At 45.4% G+C, this 16235-nt stretch overlaps 1 protein-coding gene across 3 annotated transcripts in view; it reads right to left on the bottom strand.

The window, feature by feature from the left end:
- The window catches only part of LOC147014279 (uncharacterized), a 30759-nt gene extending 16172 nt beyond the window's left edge, over positions 1 to 14587 (bottom strand). Inside the window, exons 1-2 of one of the 3 annotated variants that reach the window (XM_085852128.1) lie at positions 14129 to 14587; positions 1529 to 3670 (exon numbers count right to left, since the gene is read on the bottom strand). In XM_085852128.1, coding sequence (XP_085708254.1) covers positions 1529 to 3670; positions 14129 to 14273 — 2287 coding nt within the window. In that variant the 5' untranslated portion in view covers positions 14274 to 14587. The remainder of the gene's footprint in view (positions 1 to 1528; positions 3671 to 14128) is intronic. The other 2 variants (XM_085852127.1, XM_085852126.1) reach the window with 2 other exon arrangements.
- Between the last annotated feature and the right edge of the window lie 1648 nt (positions 14588 to 16235).

Here is a 16235-nt window from a genome sequence, read left to right as displayed (position 1 = left end):
TTCACGAAGAAGCCGATGTTAATGTTTATTCACTTCGCATTACATATCCATCGGTTTGTTTATAAGCTTTTAAGGTCAGGCAAAACAAAGTATTTTTCTTGAAAGACTACAATTTTCTTTCCTCTGCTTAATATGAAAATCAACACATCTTCATTAGGTGGTGCATATGAGACCGCAGCCACGATCGTTGCACACAAAACATGCATCACACCTCTTTTGTGGTGGAATCACCACGTTTCCTTCCTCAAAATAGTAGCTTTATTTTATGATAGACTCGTTCATTCTTCAAATATACAAGAGGCCTCAAGAAACATACTGAGCGTATGTGAAGCGAAAAATATGGCTGCAATTTCTGGGTGGCTGGAGAGAAAGGTGTGGCCGAGCTAAAAGGCAGTGCTCGTTATGTTTGCGGAGAGGAGGGAAGGTGTGGCCTGCAGAATGGGTGTCACTCATGACCTACCCATGAACAGCTCCATGCAGTCTACAAGATATGATTTGTTGTGTATTATAAAATAATGATTTCTCCAAAACCAAAACCAAATAACCTATCAATACTAGACTTTGCAGTTATGATCCACTACGCTTGCTGGGAATATTTTATTTAACAAAAAGGCATCATCAGTCACGTTGTTTGGCAGCCACATTGGTTTCATGGAAAACAAGAAGGGCATTCGGTACAGCGCATACCTCCGCCACGACAACATATCGGGCCCAATAATTTTTTGAAATTTCATAATACAGGGTGCCCCACAGAAAACTTGAGATTTATTTTACCATATCAATAAACTAACATATCATAAAGTGTATCTTTGTTTTACACTCCATCTAAGTTTGCTTTTGTTTTGTTTGAAAATAAAGTGCATCTTTGTTTTACACTACATCTAAGTTTGCTTTTGTTTTAAATAAACTGTACCAAATTTCCTGGTTTTCTGTGGGGCACCCTGTAGATATAGTTTTTGGCCCCATCTCTCAATGAAGACACACACCTTTTTGAGATATCCTGTGAACAACACAAACAGGTGAAAACAACCACCATCCACCTTTGGTTGCAGAGGTAATTGCTTATTTATAAGATGGCCTCTTCAAAAAAAGAAAAAAAAAAAAAGAAAAAAAAAACCAAACACAAGACAACCATGTTCACCTGGGGATCCAAATTTGGTGGCAATTGGACCAGTAGTTTGAGCATGATTGGTGTTTCACACACAGGAAATGAATTTATAATATGATAATATTGATGGATCTTCTTCTTTCGGCTGCTCCCAATTGGGGGTCGCCACAGCGGATCATCCGTATGATCCGCATAATGATTTGGCACATGTTTTACGCCAGATGCCCTGCCTGACAACCCTGGTCGCCCTAATATTGATGGATCAGAGAAGGAATTCTGATTTAACCCAAAATGCCAAATTTGAATTTCTGGAACATCAGAAAAGGTAACAATTTCCAGCTACACCACAGTAACACATCCAAGCATGTTAAAATAAAAATTTATCAGAAACTGAATTTGTGCAAAAGGTGAAAGACTTACCGTCTCTATGCAATAGCTTCAAGGAACCACAGAAGGAACAGTAGCGCCGCCGAGTACTCCGAGCCCGACCATTTGCCACCTGTTCAAGGCACTCCTGGGCATGGTTTCCACGTTCTTTTTGCTTATCACTCTGGCTCACTGTGGAATCATACCAGCTATGCTTGGAATCACTAGAATCAATGCCTTGGTACTTGTGCACATTTCGAACTGCAGGCTCACACATTTTTCTTGGTGTCTTTTTTGGGACTGCACCAAGCTGCATAGAGTCTCGCTTTTGTTTTGTTCGCATTTTCAGAGGTTGGAGAGACCGGTTTTCCTTCAGACTTCCTACATCCAGAGGTGAGAGATGTTTCGGTTGCGTAAATGACTCACGGACCAAGTCGTTTTTATGACAAGGCACCTGACTCACACTGGTACACATGGAAGAATCAGAGAGTTCATCAATATCACGTTTGTACCTTTCTGCATTCTGCAGACACAAGCGACGGTTCTTCACATCACGGGAGATGAGGTGTTGTGGGTGCTCTTTGGTTATATAGGTGCCTGGAGAAGCAGTTTTGCGTTCTATTCCTGTGATCAAAGGCTTTTGATATTCACTGTAGCTTTTAGAATTTCCAGGGTCCACATGCAGAGAAGCATGTGACTGAACAAACTCGCTGCCCAATATAGCATGGGGTGAAACAAAATTAGAGCTCTGGCCTAAAGAAGCCTGCCTTCTGATTGGAATGGTTTCAAACACATGATTTTCACTGCTGCTTTCAAGAGACATCAACATGACACTTGTACACTCCTGGGTACCAGGATGCATGGCACCTCCAATGTTGGGCATATCAACTTTTTCTAGCCAAGCACCATTTTCTGTCCCAGATTTCCTTGGCAACTTTAAAGGGAAAGATTCTTCACCGTTACCACATGACATCTCTGTTGCCACATCACAATTGTCATGTGTGTTCGGGCAAGATCCCTTCACAACCTCTTCAAAATCCAAAGGCTTTTTAAAGCTCTCCACACACAAGCATGCATCACAGCGATGAAGTGGACAACTGTGCATTTCTGGAACACCAATCCTGTCATCTTTGGTTGAACCAGTTTGGTGAATGGTTGCAGCTAGCCTCAACTGCTCAGCATCACCTTCCCAGACACCTTGCACTCGCTGCTTATGCAGTTTCTCACACTTTTGTTTGTCAGACGTTTTGGTGCTCAAAGGCCCTTGTTGCTCTTCAGAAGATGAAAGAGAGGACGAGTCAACAACCCAAATGTCCTTTGACGTCAATTTACCAAGAACCTGCTGGCAGGTCATTGAAGCATTTACAGGCACAGAATCCATCATAGCAACAAAACCTTTGCACGTTTCTACTGATAATACTTCACAATGTGGAATGTCAAATTGAGCATCGCTTGCAGACTTTGAATCATAAACCGGAACGGTCGCTTCAATAGTCCAAACCTCAAAAGAACCTTCATGCAGTGGATCTGCTATTCTTGCCAAGACCTGTTCAACTTTCTTGCACGTTAGCCTCGCTTTTTCCTCTTCCTCAGGATAACCGCCACAATTAACTGAAACATCTTTGTCCTCAGCTCTCCCAGATATTTCCAAGCTCTCTTTATAGAAAGGATCAACTTCTCTTTGAGGCAAAGGTTTCTTTGTCTGTCTCGTGGGTGCTGAGTGAGCAAGTTGATCAATAGTAGCTTTTTGGGAACCTTTTGAATCCTCATCTGAGGACTCTGTGCTCGCTGGCAAGGAACAAAACCCAGAAGACTGCTTGTGATTCTCCTGTGTAGTCAAATTGCTCATGAAATTCACAACTGCAGCAACTTTGCCAGAATGTCTCCCTACTGCAGAAGATTCTTTCTGAACTACTGCCCCATATAACAATTCTTCCCCAGGCTTTCCCATTTCCAAATCTTCAGTGTCTGTCTGCACTTCTTTTGAGATGGCAGTGGCCCGCGTGTACATAGATGCCGCTGGCATGGTTTGCATATGGTGTGGGTAGGGCAGCAAAGATGGTGATGGATTAAAGGGATGGCCAAATGAAGGCCGCAAAAATGGGTGCAAGACTGGTTGACGAATCAGGATCCGGCGGCCATCCTGCTGAGAGATGATGCAAGGTTGGTAGTATGGGAATGTTCCAGAGCAATAGCCTGGAGTGAGACAAAAGGCGAAGGGAAAAAAAAAAAAAATATATATATATATATATAAATAAAATAAAATCTCAGCAATAAGGCAAAACAAGTTTGTGCACATCAACTACTAGCAAAAGCACCTGTCCTTAGTGATGGGAAAAGTTTAAATTCATTAATTTTAAAAGGTTAATTGTGTTTCACTCAGAGCTAAAGCTCTTTGCTACTTATACCGCCCACCGCAAAACGGTGCGACATGTGGTGGAGGTTGGATTTGTCTAAAAATTTTATTTTATATAGCTATTTTAAATTTTGTCACTCCATGAAGATCTGTATTAAATCTACTTTAATCCAGATATTCATTTTAAAGATGACGAGAAGGGGCAATATAATGACTGACTACATTGAATCAAGAAAAGTGAAATGAAAATGCAAAATAATCAATCAGCAGCTTTTCAAATGCAGCAACGGGAAAAGGCCACGAAACAGGTGATAGAACTTTTACACTAGAGGACGCCATTTGGTTAATCATGCCTGCACTTTTATAAACAGGAAAACACCACATTAATTCCATATCAGCTTATTTACTGAATTTGAATACGAGGGAGGGGGATATGGCTTTGGGGGGGAAGGGGGTGGGGGGTAGATGAGCAAACAACAAACAACACATCTTAAAATAAATAAAGAACAAACAAACATCTTAGATGTCATAATCACAACACATGCATACAATGACCCATCCATTCCACCAATAGCCATGTACCCCCCCCCCACCCAATCAATCACTATGTACCCCCCTCACCATTTCCAATGCTTCTTGGTATCCATCTGTCTCGACAACCACTGCCTTTCCAGACCAATCATTCCATGCATTAACTACATGCCTTACGAACATCCTTAGAGAAATGAAAAATTAAAATCAGTAAAAAGGGACTCAAAATGCACAGAAGAAAAAAACAAAACAAGCCGGGAGGCGACGATGGTTCGCGGGAATTATTGAACAATGCCACGATAGGTACAATTGAGTTCGTGGAAGCCCTAGTGTAAAAATCTATCTCTTCCATCAAAATTGACCAAATCGGATTTTTTATATGTTGTACTTATGGAATGGAATTATGCACAGCTTTAGGAAATGAAATTGCGAGAAAAAAAAAGTTCAAGTGGGCGTGGTTCCACCCATAAGAGGTGTGGGACGCCCCTCATACAAAAAGACAACTAGACCATGATATCTAGCTTGTGTCCAAGATTCATCAAGATCGCATCAAACGTGACGGAGCTATGCTCTGGAGAGAGTCACACAGACACAACGAAAATAGTGGTCACTGCTGGTGCCCACGAACCAATAAATAAAAGGAAAGAATGGATCATGTTGAAGAACACCTTCATCCTTCGAGTATGTAAGCACAATGTAATTGAGAGAGTAAGTCACCAGTGACATCTCGTAATAAAGCATTTTACTGACCTCAAAAGGATAACAGGCTGAGTCAACCCACCTGGTATCATGTTAATGGCCCAACAGGGGCTCAAACTCCAGACTCAAATATCTTAAGCCAGCCACCTTAACCTTTAAGCCAATACAGTGCCAGGCTTAAATTAAAAGGTTACAACAAGTGTCATCCAATGGTACAGATGTAGTGCATGCACCTTCAAGTATCAAACAGGTGCTTTACAGACAGTGAGTCACAGTGTCATTTGTCAGAGAGGACATCAAGCTGGGACCCTTCTGTTGAACATCCAATCCCAAGGGGTCTTTTACAATACATCATCTACAAGGTGTGTTCAAAAAGTATCCAACCTTAATTTTTCATGCGTAAACAAAGGAAGCTAGGGAGGCGTGGTTTGGTGCACGTATGTAGGCGATCCTAATCTGTATGCGTGAATATTGTGACGTCCACGGGACTTGAACAGTCCCGCCAACGTAGAATGAGCCGAAACGATGGAGGCGGTTTATTTATTTATAACCCAAACATGGCGGTTCTAATCGCTCTACCGCAAACGGGACGAGGAAGGTGGCACGAGTCACTTTTCACCGAGTTGATGATGTTTATTTGTTTTTATTATTAACCAGAAATAACAAGACTCGGCAAGAAGAGGGATCCGGGGCGATTTGACGGGATGGTGTGGGATCGGGCGTGGGGAAAACACAGACAATTCCAATGAATATACAGATCTCAAACCCTCTAAGGCGCCAAGCACACACACACACACACACACACACACACACACACACACACACACACACACACACACACACACACACACACACACACACACACACACACACACACACACACACACACACACACACACACACACACACACACACTTCTGGTGGTCAGGCTGGACCGTGGTGTGGACGCAACTGTCCCTGGATCAGCGTCGGACGAGCTGGCCTTGCTCTCGTCGGGGGGGGGGGGGCAGGAGAAACCGTGGTGCTGTCGACCTCCTGGTCCTGGCCCAAGTCCGCTCACAGCTTCCAGGGAACCAGTTCTGGCGCCAAATTGCGAGCAGGAGAGGGAGGCAGGTCCGCCCGCCGTTCGACCCCGTACTCCGAGTGAGCAGAACCCCAGAGCCAACCAAGGTGAGGCACGAGGCTCAGCAAGGCTCCAAGACACGATGAAGAACACGATCGAGTCAGCACAACAACAAGTACGCTTCTCGCGCAACAGCCTCCACACTAAAAAAACACGATCTTTTTGTCCCGATCTTCTTCCTCTTCCTTTTCGACCCCCAACAGAACCTTTTTATCCTCCTGTCCTCGTCACTTCCAATCAAGCCGTTTATTGGCCCACCGCCGTCGCCTTCTGCCAATCGTGATCACGGGGCGGAGCCATCCGCAGCCCTGTCCTGTGACGTCATGGCCAGCCTCCAGGGACTACTAAAGGGGTTTACGCAGACACACTTACCCTATCCCGTGTCCCTATCTAATTACGTGACTATTATCATTTCCCCCTTGAAGAAATGAACATTTACTAGACAACTTATCACCACTGAATTGCTACTTATTACATCGAGATCCTGGTAAACTCGAACAGCATGGCATACCTAATTAAACATCCTAATTACCCTTTGAATGCATACCCCCCCCCCTCAAACGTAACAATATTTTCCCGCCTGGAGAAGCTGTCAGTCGCCGACAGACCGCCGATGAGTGAGGAAGTGCAAGTGAGCGCCGTCGGATTTTCGTTTTTGACAAAATGACGGATCACTGTGGTCTCATCGCCAGTGATCACTGTGTTGAAGAAGTTGGGATCGCTGTTCACAGTCTCCAGCATGTCCTGTGCGATCTCCAAACGGAGTTGCTTCTGCTCGATCGTTAGCAGCTTTGGTACGAACTTCGCTGAGATTCTCCTTCAGCCCAAATCCTCAGTCACAATGGAATGAACGGATACAATGCTGACGCCCGCCTTGTCTGTAAGTTCTGATCGTGATTCGACGATCCCGCATCAGCAGGGTCCTCACTTGGTCAATGACGATCTCATTTTGGGATGTTGAGGGCCCACCAGAACGTGCTTCACTTTACACTGATGTGCGACCATCTTTGAAACGGTTGTACCACTCTTTTATCTGTGTGGTGCCTATTGCTTCGTTCCCGAAGGCCTGTTGAATCTTGCGGATCGTTTCCACTTGGGAATCGCCAAGCTTTACACAAAATTCGATGCAGTAGCATTGTTCAAGTTTTTTCCGTCTTTGTCAAAAATGAAAATCCGATGGCGCTCACTTACACTTCCTCACTCATCGGCGGTCTGTCGGCGACTGACAGCTTCTGCAGGCGGGAAAATATTCACGCATACGGATTAGGATCACCAACATACGTGCACCAAACCACGCCTCCCAAGCTTCATTTGTTTACGCACGAAAAATTAAGGTTGGATACTTTTTGAACACACCTCGTATATGATAGCAATTTGGTCAGGGAATGGCAATATAACTTTCCACAAAGTCCAACCCCTGAGTTTGGGCTGCATCACCTCTTATGGACCAGTGGTCCATCACAGATAATACAAATACAGCACATTACAAAAAAAAAAAATAATAATAATAAGACACAAAACAGAAGAAAAACTCGAAGGGCACTTGGTTGAGCGCATACCTCCACTACGTAATGCCCGTTCCATGTGAACATATTGGGTCCAATACATTTTTGAAATATCATGCAATCTATTGATTTTGGCCCTATCTCCCAAAGGTGAAGAATAACTTGATCAATTCAATAATTCTCGTATCCAGATCTTCACCAAAATTGAATCAATTCTTCCTTGTCACACACCCAACATGTCCACCAAGGTTTGTCCGAATCCGTCCACAACTTGAGATATCATGCTATATATAGTTTTTGGCTCCATCTCTCAATGGTGAAGAATCACTTTTTAAAATTCTAGTTTTTTTTCTGGATCAGGATCTGGATCTTCACCAAAATCTAATCAGTTAGTCCTTGTCGCATACAAAACCTGTCCACAACTTGCAGATATCCTGCAAAAAAACAAACACAGAAAGGGGTGAAAACAACCTCTTTCACCTTTGGTGGCAGAAGTAAAAAGAGGAAGGCAAAATGAAGTCATCCAAGTTTGCCTCTTCTACATCATCAGGACCTGAAACATCGTTGATGGAAGGTGCCTTACAACACAAAGCCACAGGTGAAGATTTTGAAATGTTATACGAAATAGCAGAAAAGACCATGAGCTGCAGCACAGTGCTTCAGAAACTCGACACTGTATAATGTTAGGAACATACAACAAGCAGACCCAAGAAGAGGGATGTCCACCGCAGGCACAACACCCGGCAAGTGGTCAAGGAGGAATATGCACCTCACGGCAATGCACACTGGAGACTGAAACGTCGAAATAAGAGAACAGGGCAATATCAGGAGGGAGATTTAAGGAATAGAATTGTTCTGCATCAGCAGCCACCTTATTTATACCAGCTGTATTCCCTCTCCACAATAAAATTATTGGGAAAAATGCCAGGAGCATAGAAAAGGCTACTTTCTGGTAATGTGGGCAACTATAGGAAAGAAGGGCATTGCAAGACTTGTTGAAAATGCCAAACAGAAAATATTTCATGTGCATGCTGCACTACCGTTGTGTTCTTAGGAGGAACCAAGTGATGCTCTAGAAAAGTTTATAAAAGGGGCACCAATTTATTTGTTTTTTTAATGACAAATAATAATCATAATAATAACATACCAACAGGTTTTAACCTATATATGTACTTTTCTCGATCATTACTCGGTTCCTCCCAAGAACACAAAGGTAGTAAATCATGCACACGAGATTTTTTTTTTGAATGTGCCTTATTTTCTATCATTTGGCATTTTCCACAAGCCGTGGAATGTCCCTTCTTGTCCGTTTGCCACATGGCACATGTACACTAATAAAATGTCTCCATAAAAAAATCCAAAACCATGAAACCAAGCAGCCTGACTGACACTTTGCATACATACAAAGGGAACTCCAAGGAAGTGCAACCGTGAATATTGGGTGTTTGGGTTAATTAAAACACCACGTTTAAAGATAATTAACAGCCTTATTTAATAATATACATTAGGCGCTCACCGGCCGACTCACTCTCTGGGGTATCAAGGCGTATCCTGGTTAATGTCACTGGGGGCTGAAGCCACCATGTTTTTTGGCCTGCTCAACCATGCCTCGATGATTTATTAACAATAAAGTCTTCCCACCACCACTCATTATTGAATGCGTTCATCATAGCTAGGAATCGCTGGGTATATTGCAATGCTTATCAACACCCCGAGACACCAGAGTTCGTGGCATAATTTCATTTCCACCCATGTGACAACTTCTTAAACTAAGCTGAATTACAAAAAAATTAAGCTCCAGATTTGAACTCGGCAGCAGTTCCAATGTTGTATTAAAAAAAAAAAGAAAAAGTGTTCATTTGTCCAATTCAGACATTGCTTAGGCATTTCCAGGTGCATCATTTCATCAACAGCAATTGGGAATCATTTGTCAAGCCAGGCGTTCTGTTGGAGCGCTTAAGCCACTTGGCGAGCGCTCAAGCTGCTCGATTGTTCGTTTCAAAGCCACCAGAAGTGAGACATATCACTTCACCGATGGAAACATCAATCTTTGCATCATTGCTGAACAATAAAAAATTAAAATGAACTTTCACCCTTTAAAAATCTCATGTGAATAAATTGAAATAGCTCACTTTTTTTTTTTGCTTCTCACATCTGTGTTGCAAGTAGAGCAACCTGTTTTATGATACTTTCAGGTCAGGTCAGGTATGGGCGCATGTGCCAGAACAGCGCGTCGCGTCCACTTTCCACCGGTACTCCAGGTGCCTCCGTCTGGCCATCCCCCAGGCAGATGCCAGGCCCATCCCCATCTCCTTGAGATGGTCAACCTGCTGCAACCAAGAGGCATGTGGTCGGCCCACTGGCCTCCTCCACTCATGAGACTCCCTCATTGAGAGAATCTGGTGAGCAAGATCAGCATCAGGAAAACGAGCCACATGTCCATACAGCCGCAACTGACGCTCACAGACCATGCAGGTAACAAATCTCATCCGAGTCTCTCTCAGCAACCGCTCGTTGGACACAAAATCCGACCAGCAATAGCCAAGGATTCTCCGAAGAGACCTGGCACCAAAGGAATTAAGTCTGTCTCAGATCCTTGGTCAGAGTCCAAGTCTCGCATCCATAGAGCAAGACTGGAAGCACCAAGGACCTGAAGACTCGGACTTTCGTCATCCCGCACAGGTACCGGCAGCACCACACCCCATGATCCAGTGAATCCATGACTCCCCAGGCCCGACCCAGACGTCTATTGACCTCCGATTCACAGCCAGCAGAGACATGAATATCACTGCCAAGGTAAGTGAATCTCTCCACGACCTCAACATCCTCACCACAAACAGGCACAGACAGGACAGCAGCATCCAAGATGTCACCGAAAGCCTGGATCTTAGTTTTGACCCAAGAAACCCGTAATCCCAGCGGCTCAGACTCTTCATTCAGCACCTCGAGGACCCCCAAAAGGATGTCTAAAGTCTCCGCAAAGATGACTGCATCATCTGCAAAATCAAGGTTCGAGATCTTGACATTCCCAAACGATGCACCGCAACTTGATCTCTCCGACATCCTCCCTAAAATCCAGTCCATAAAAGTGCTGAAAAGTGTGGGGGCAAGTACACACCCCTGACGAACTCCAGTAACTGGAAATAAGTCAGAGATGGTACCACCACACTTCACAGCACTCTCAGTACCAGAGTAGAGTTCAGACATCAGATCGATCAGTTTTGGTGGCACCCCACGAAGACCAAGAATCCTCCAGAGGACATCCCGATTCACTGAATCGAACGCTTTGCAGAGATCAACATAGGCTGCAAGCAGCCCCTGCCGAAACTCTCGTCTGCGTTCGGTGAGGACACGAAGAGCAAGGATACGGTCAATCGTTCACCTCTTCGGTGTAAAGCCTGACTGCTCTGGACGCTGGTGCTCAAGCAGATGGTGGCGAACCCTATCAAGAATTATCCGAGCAAAGACCTTGCCCGGCACTGAGAGCAGTGTCACCCCTCGGTAGTTGTTGCAGTCTTGGCGATCACCCTTCCCTTTCCAGAGAGGGACAACAAGGCCCCTCTTCCAATCAGTTGGGATGATGCCTGTGTTCCAGGCAGAGCACAAAACTGCATGCAACAACATGAGTGCAGCATTTCCACCAGCCTTGAGAAGTTCGGCATGGATGCCACAGATCCCTGGAGCTTTGCCCCGTTTCAACTGGTTCACCGCATCCCGTGTTTCCACAAGCGAAGGTGGACCACAGTTGATTCGAGGGTCAGCAACAGGGATTGTAACATCCTTGACGTCCAACTCGACAGTTGGGGGATCAGCCTGGTACAACCGCTCAAAGTAACCGGCCCAGCGGGCCTTCACTTCAGACTCCTGTCAAGAGCCCACCACTCTCTGCTCTAACTGCAGTGCTCCGAGGGATGGGCTTGGATGAACGCAATGCGCGAATTCCCCTGTAAGCAGGACGAGAATCACCTGTCCACAGGTGATGCTCTACCCCCTCACAGATTCCTCGCACATAGGCCTCCTTGTCCACCCTCAGTGCACGTACAGTTTTACGCCTCAGCTCCCTGAACAGCTCAGCTCTGCCATTCAGCCTGGCCCTGCGACTCTGGTCAATGGTATCCAGTGTCCCTCGAGACAAAATTCTTCTTTGCCCTGCGGTGAGTTCCAAGACATCCACCGGTAACATCAAGGACGGTGGTCTTAAAGGCGCTCCACAACTCTTCAGGACCCCCCAAAGCACCCAGACCCCCCAAATGTCCACTCAGCCTGTTCGCAAACTCCTCAGCTACTCTCTCATCCCTGAGCTTGCCAACATCCAGCCTAGGCTGGGATGGTACCATTCTCCAGGATTTAAGGTGCAGCTTTAGAGTTGCTACAACAAGCCTGTGGTCAGTATTGAGGAACTGAGCACTCCGGTAGACCCTGCAGTTCTGGATCATCCTCCAACGACCGTCAATGAGGACATGGTCAATCTCCTTTGCAACACCGCCAGCATTGGAATACCAAGTCCAGCGATGAGCTTGTGGGCGCTGAAACCATGAACCAGCCACCCTAAGTCCATGACTTCTTGCAAAGTCAAGGAACTTAGTGCCATTCTGGTTCATAGTTCCTGACCCATGGGGACCAACACACACCTCATAACCATCCCTATCAGTTCCAGTCGATGCATTGAAATCCCCCAAGACTAGAAGTGTATCTCGTCTGGGGCATTGATCAACCACAGACTCGAGCGTGACGTAGAATGCATCCTTCACGGTGAGATCACTCGCCTCAGTCGGAGCATAAACAGAGACCAGGGAAATGACACCGAAGGAGTGATGAATCCTTAGTCTCATAATGCGCTCGTTGACCGGTGTTACCTCTATTATAATAATAATTAATTATATTATAAAATAATATAATGTAATAACCAGGGAAATGATAATTATCATTGGGGTCAGCTTATTGGACACAGCTACAGCAACTCCTTGGGTATGGTCACCATCAGAGTGACCAGACCAATATTAGGTGTAACCACCCACCATTATCTCGCCGCAATCCGGTCTCCGAACCTCAGAGAGAGCTGCAATCCCGATGTCCAAACGCTTGAGCTCAGATAAGAGACAGGTGATCATCCTCTCTTAGGGATAGGACATTCCAGGCACCCACCCGAAGGGACCGCCTCAGGTTAACCCAAGGAGACCGCCGTCTGGTGGACGACACCTCAGCACCACTCCGACACACTCTCCCGCAATGTTACCCCGTGGTTTCCCTCCTATCATCAAAGATTGGGGGTCTCGAAGGCTTTGCCCCAATCCCGTCCTCCAGTGAACTGCCCTGCGAAGGGAAGCTGCACAGGAGGTACTGCCACGGAGTGGGTTTTCAGATTTTTTTGCGTTTTGCGGAATGAAGGGTTTTACGGTGGCTGGAGTGCAAATCCTGCCACCAACCTCCTAATAAAAAGTAACCCAACTGCAGGAGGACGTCCGCAGACACAGTTGGGCAATACTTTCAAAAGGCATTAAATCATCAGAGTTTTCTAAATCTAATCGATATGAGAAACATGATTGAACTAGAGGGGGAGCATTCGGGAGAGTGCAAAATCTCCGCCGCCAATACTGCTGGGTCACTCAAGTGAACCTTATATCTTATTCATTAAATATGATGTCAACAGTGCTGACAGTTATAGTTCTTTTCTCCAACATTTTTTTTTTTTTGGGGGGGGGGGGGTTGGAAATCACTTAAAACATGTAGAAATGCAAAAAAAAATTTCTCTAAATTTTTTTTTGGGGGGGGGTTGGAAATCACCTAAAGCATGTAGAAATGCAAAAAAAAAAAGAAAAATATTTTGGGGGGGGGGGGGTTGGAAATCACTTAAAACATGTCGAAATGCAAAAATATTTTTTTCTCTAACAATTTTTGATGGGGGGGGGGGACAAAGTCCAAAATCTAATGGCATGATCCTTGGACCATACCTTACCTCCCCACCAAGTTTCGTCAAAATCCGTCGAGGAGTTTTTCCGTAATACTGTTCACAAACAAACAAACACAAACACAAAAGGGTGAAAACAGTAACCTCCATCTTCGAAGATGGTGGAGGTTAATGAGACTCACATCATTACATGTGAAGAAGAAGAAGAAGAAGAAGAAGAAGAAGAAGAAGAAGAGGAGAAAGAAGAACATGGAAAATGAGATTTTTCTGCCAAGTTTAATATCGAACATGGTGGTTAAAGAGAAAACGCTGTTTGGCCAGTAATACCCTGGAGCAGTGCCTCTCGTGCCTCCTTCTCTTCCCCTCACCACCACAGGGTAATAAATCTAACCGCTCTTAAGGAGAGTATACTCCATGATGCTGCACCCCCTCACGCAATAACACAAACCAGGTGAGATGTGCATTACGTGTGGTTCACGAGACGGACCGGTATCACGACGTGCGAACAAAGCCAGGTAGGAGGTGGATGTACCTGGTACGAGTAGTGGAGACATCGAAGCCTGCAGGAAGCACCCGGGATGAAACGGGTGAGGAGCAGTCGGGAAGCTCATGGAGGCACCGATTCCGGGAGCAGCCGGACTCGCAGGATGTTCCTTTCGTCTGTCTCGTGTATTCATCCTCCGTGATGTGATCACTTTAACTACAAGGACAGCCAACTCCACTCGCTCCGACAATAATACTGTATATGAGGTAACTATAATAAACCATCAACTAATCGGCATTCACAACTCAACGTGGAGCACAAATAAATAATTTATATAAATAAATACTCGAGTCAAACGATGTCCGACCGTGTTCCTTTGCCTGCAGCGCTAACTCACGTGCACAAATTACACCTGTACACCTGTATACCTGTATACCTCGCCCGAGCGGGAAATATACTTTATACTAAGTAGGTTCGGCACAATGCTCCAGATTCAACCAATCAAATTTCCCGCTGGCCGTCATGCTCCGCCCCCAATCATATGGGCGTGACGGAGGTGTGCGAACCGCAAGCTGGGACGAGTTGAAAGCCATGACGGTGTAATGTGCGACTGTTAAAACGTTCGTTGAGCAACATTTATATGAAACAACATCAAGTGGATGAAAATTGGTGTGGCACGATATTTGTTGGACAACTACACCACAATTACAACCACTAGTCCACCACTACGTCTTTAACAACACCAATTATTCCCACCTTCTTGGGAAATCCTCCTTCCTCTTCTTCCTCCTCATTATTTTTTGTGGGGAGCACCTCGTCACCACGATGAGGATGATTGGAAATCCGTCCTTTTCATTGGTTGGATCCCATGAACCCTGGAATATGATTTATTTATTTTGTAAAGTCCGACCGCATCTCAAGCAATGGTTACCTGTGGTTAATTTAATCAACGCAATGGACATTTGCATATTCTCCCCTCCAGGTTGTTTCAATGAGGCTGATCAGTGATCATCATCATCATCATCTCTTATTCTTCTTCCTCTTCGGCTTCCTCTGATTTTCCTCTTCCTCTTCTTCCTCTAATTCTTCCTCTTCTTCTTTTCACTCTTCTTCCTCATCATCTTGTTCTTTTTCCTCCTCTTCTGCTTCCTCATCTTCTTCTTTTCCTCTTCTTCTTCTTCTTCTTCCTATTTTTCTTCTCCCTCTTTTTCTTTTCCTCTTCTTCTTCTTCTTCTCCTTCTTCGTCTTCTTCTTCTTCTTCTACTTCTTCCTATTTTTCTTCTTCTTCTTCTTTTCCTCTTCTTCTTCTTCCTATTTTTCTTCTCCTTCTTCGTCTTCCTCATCTTCCTCTCCTCTTCTTCTTCTTCCTCATCTTCTTCTCCTCTTCTTCTTCTTCACTGCTGTGTATTTTAATGTAAATTCCCTTTACATGTAGTTATCGGATGAATATACTGTTGTGATAATGAAGTGCCGTACTGTGATTGGCGGCAACGGAGATTGGGCGGATGTGGCAGCACTGTGTATGGGGGTCGGTGGCTGGTGATGACTCTGTGGCTGGTGATGACTCGGTGGCTGGTGATGACTCGGTGGCTGGTGATGACTCGGTGGCTGGTGATGACTCGATGGCTGGTGATGACTCTGTGGCTGGTGATGACTCTGTGGCTGGTGATGACTCGATGGCTGGTGATGACTCTGTGGCTGGTGATGACTCTGTGGCTGGTGATGACTCTGTGGCTGGTGATGACTCTGTGGCTGGTGATGACTCGATGGCTGGTGATGACTCTGTGGCTGGTGATGACTCTGTGGCTGGTGATGACTCGGTGGCTGGTGATGACTCGGTGGCTGGTGATGACTCTGTGGCTGGTGATGACTCGGTGGCTGGTGATGACTCGGTGGCTGGTGATGACTCGGTGGCTGGTGATGACTCGGTGGCTGGAGATGACTCTGTGGCTGGTGATGACTCGGTGGCTGGTGATGACTTGGTGGCTGGTGATGACTCTGTGGCTGGTGATGACTCTGTGGCTGGTGATGACTCGGTGGCTGGTGATGACTCGGTGGCTGGTGATGACTCGGTGGCTGGTGATGACTCGGTGGCTGGTGATGACTCGGTGGCTGGTGATGACTCGGTGGCTGGTGATGACTCGTATGCCGCGTG

Source organism: Eptatretus burgeri, chromosome 13 (assembly GCF_056783735.1).
Source record: "Eptatretus burgeri isolate ZD-2024b chromosome 13, Ebu_testis_v1, whole genome shotgun sequence".
Classification (NCBI taxonomy): Eukaryota; Metazoa; Chordata; class Myxini; order Myxiniformes; family Myxinidae; genus Eptatretus; species Eptatretus burgeri.
The sequence above is the reverse complement of the archived record's forward strand: the minus strand, read 5'-3'. Positions and strand labels throughout refer to the sequence as shown.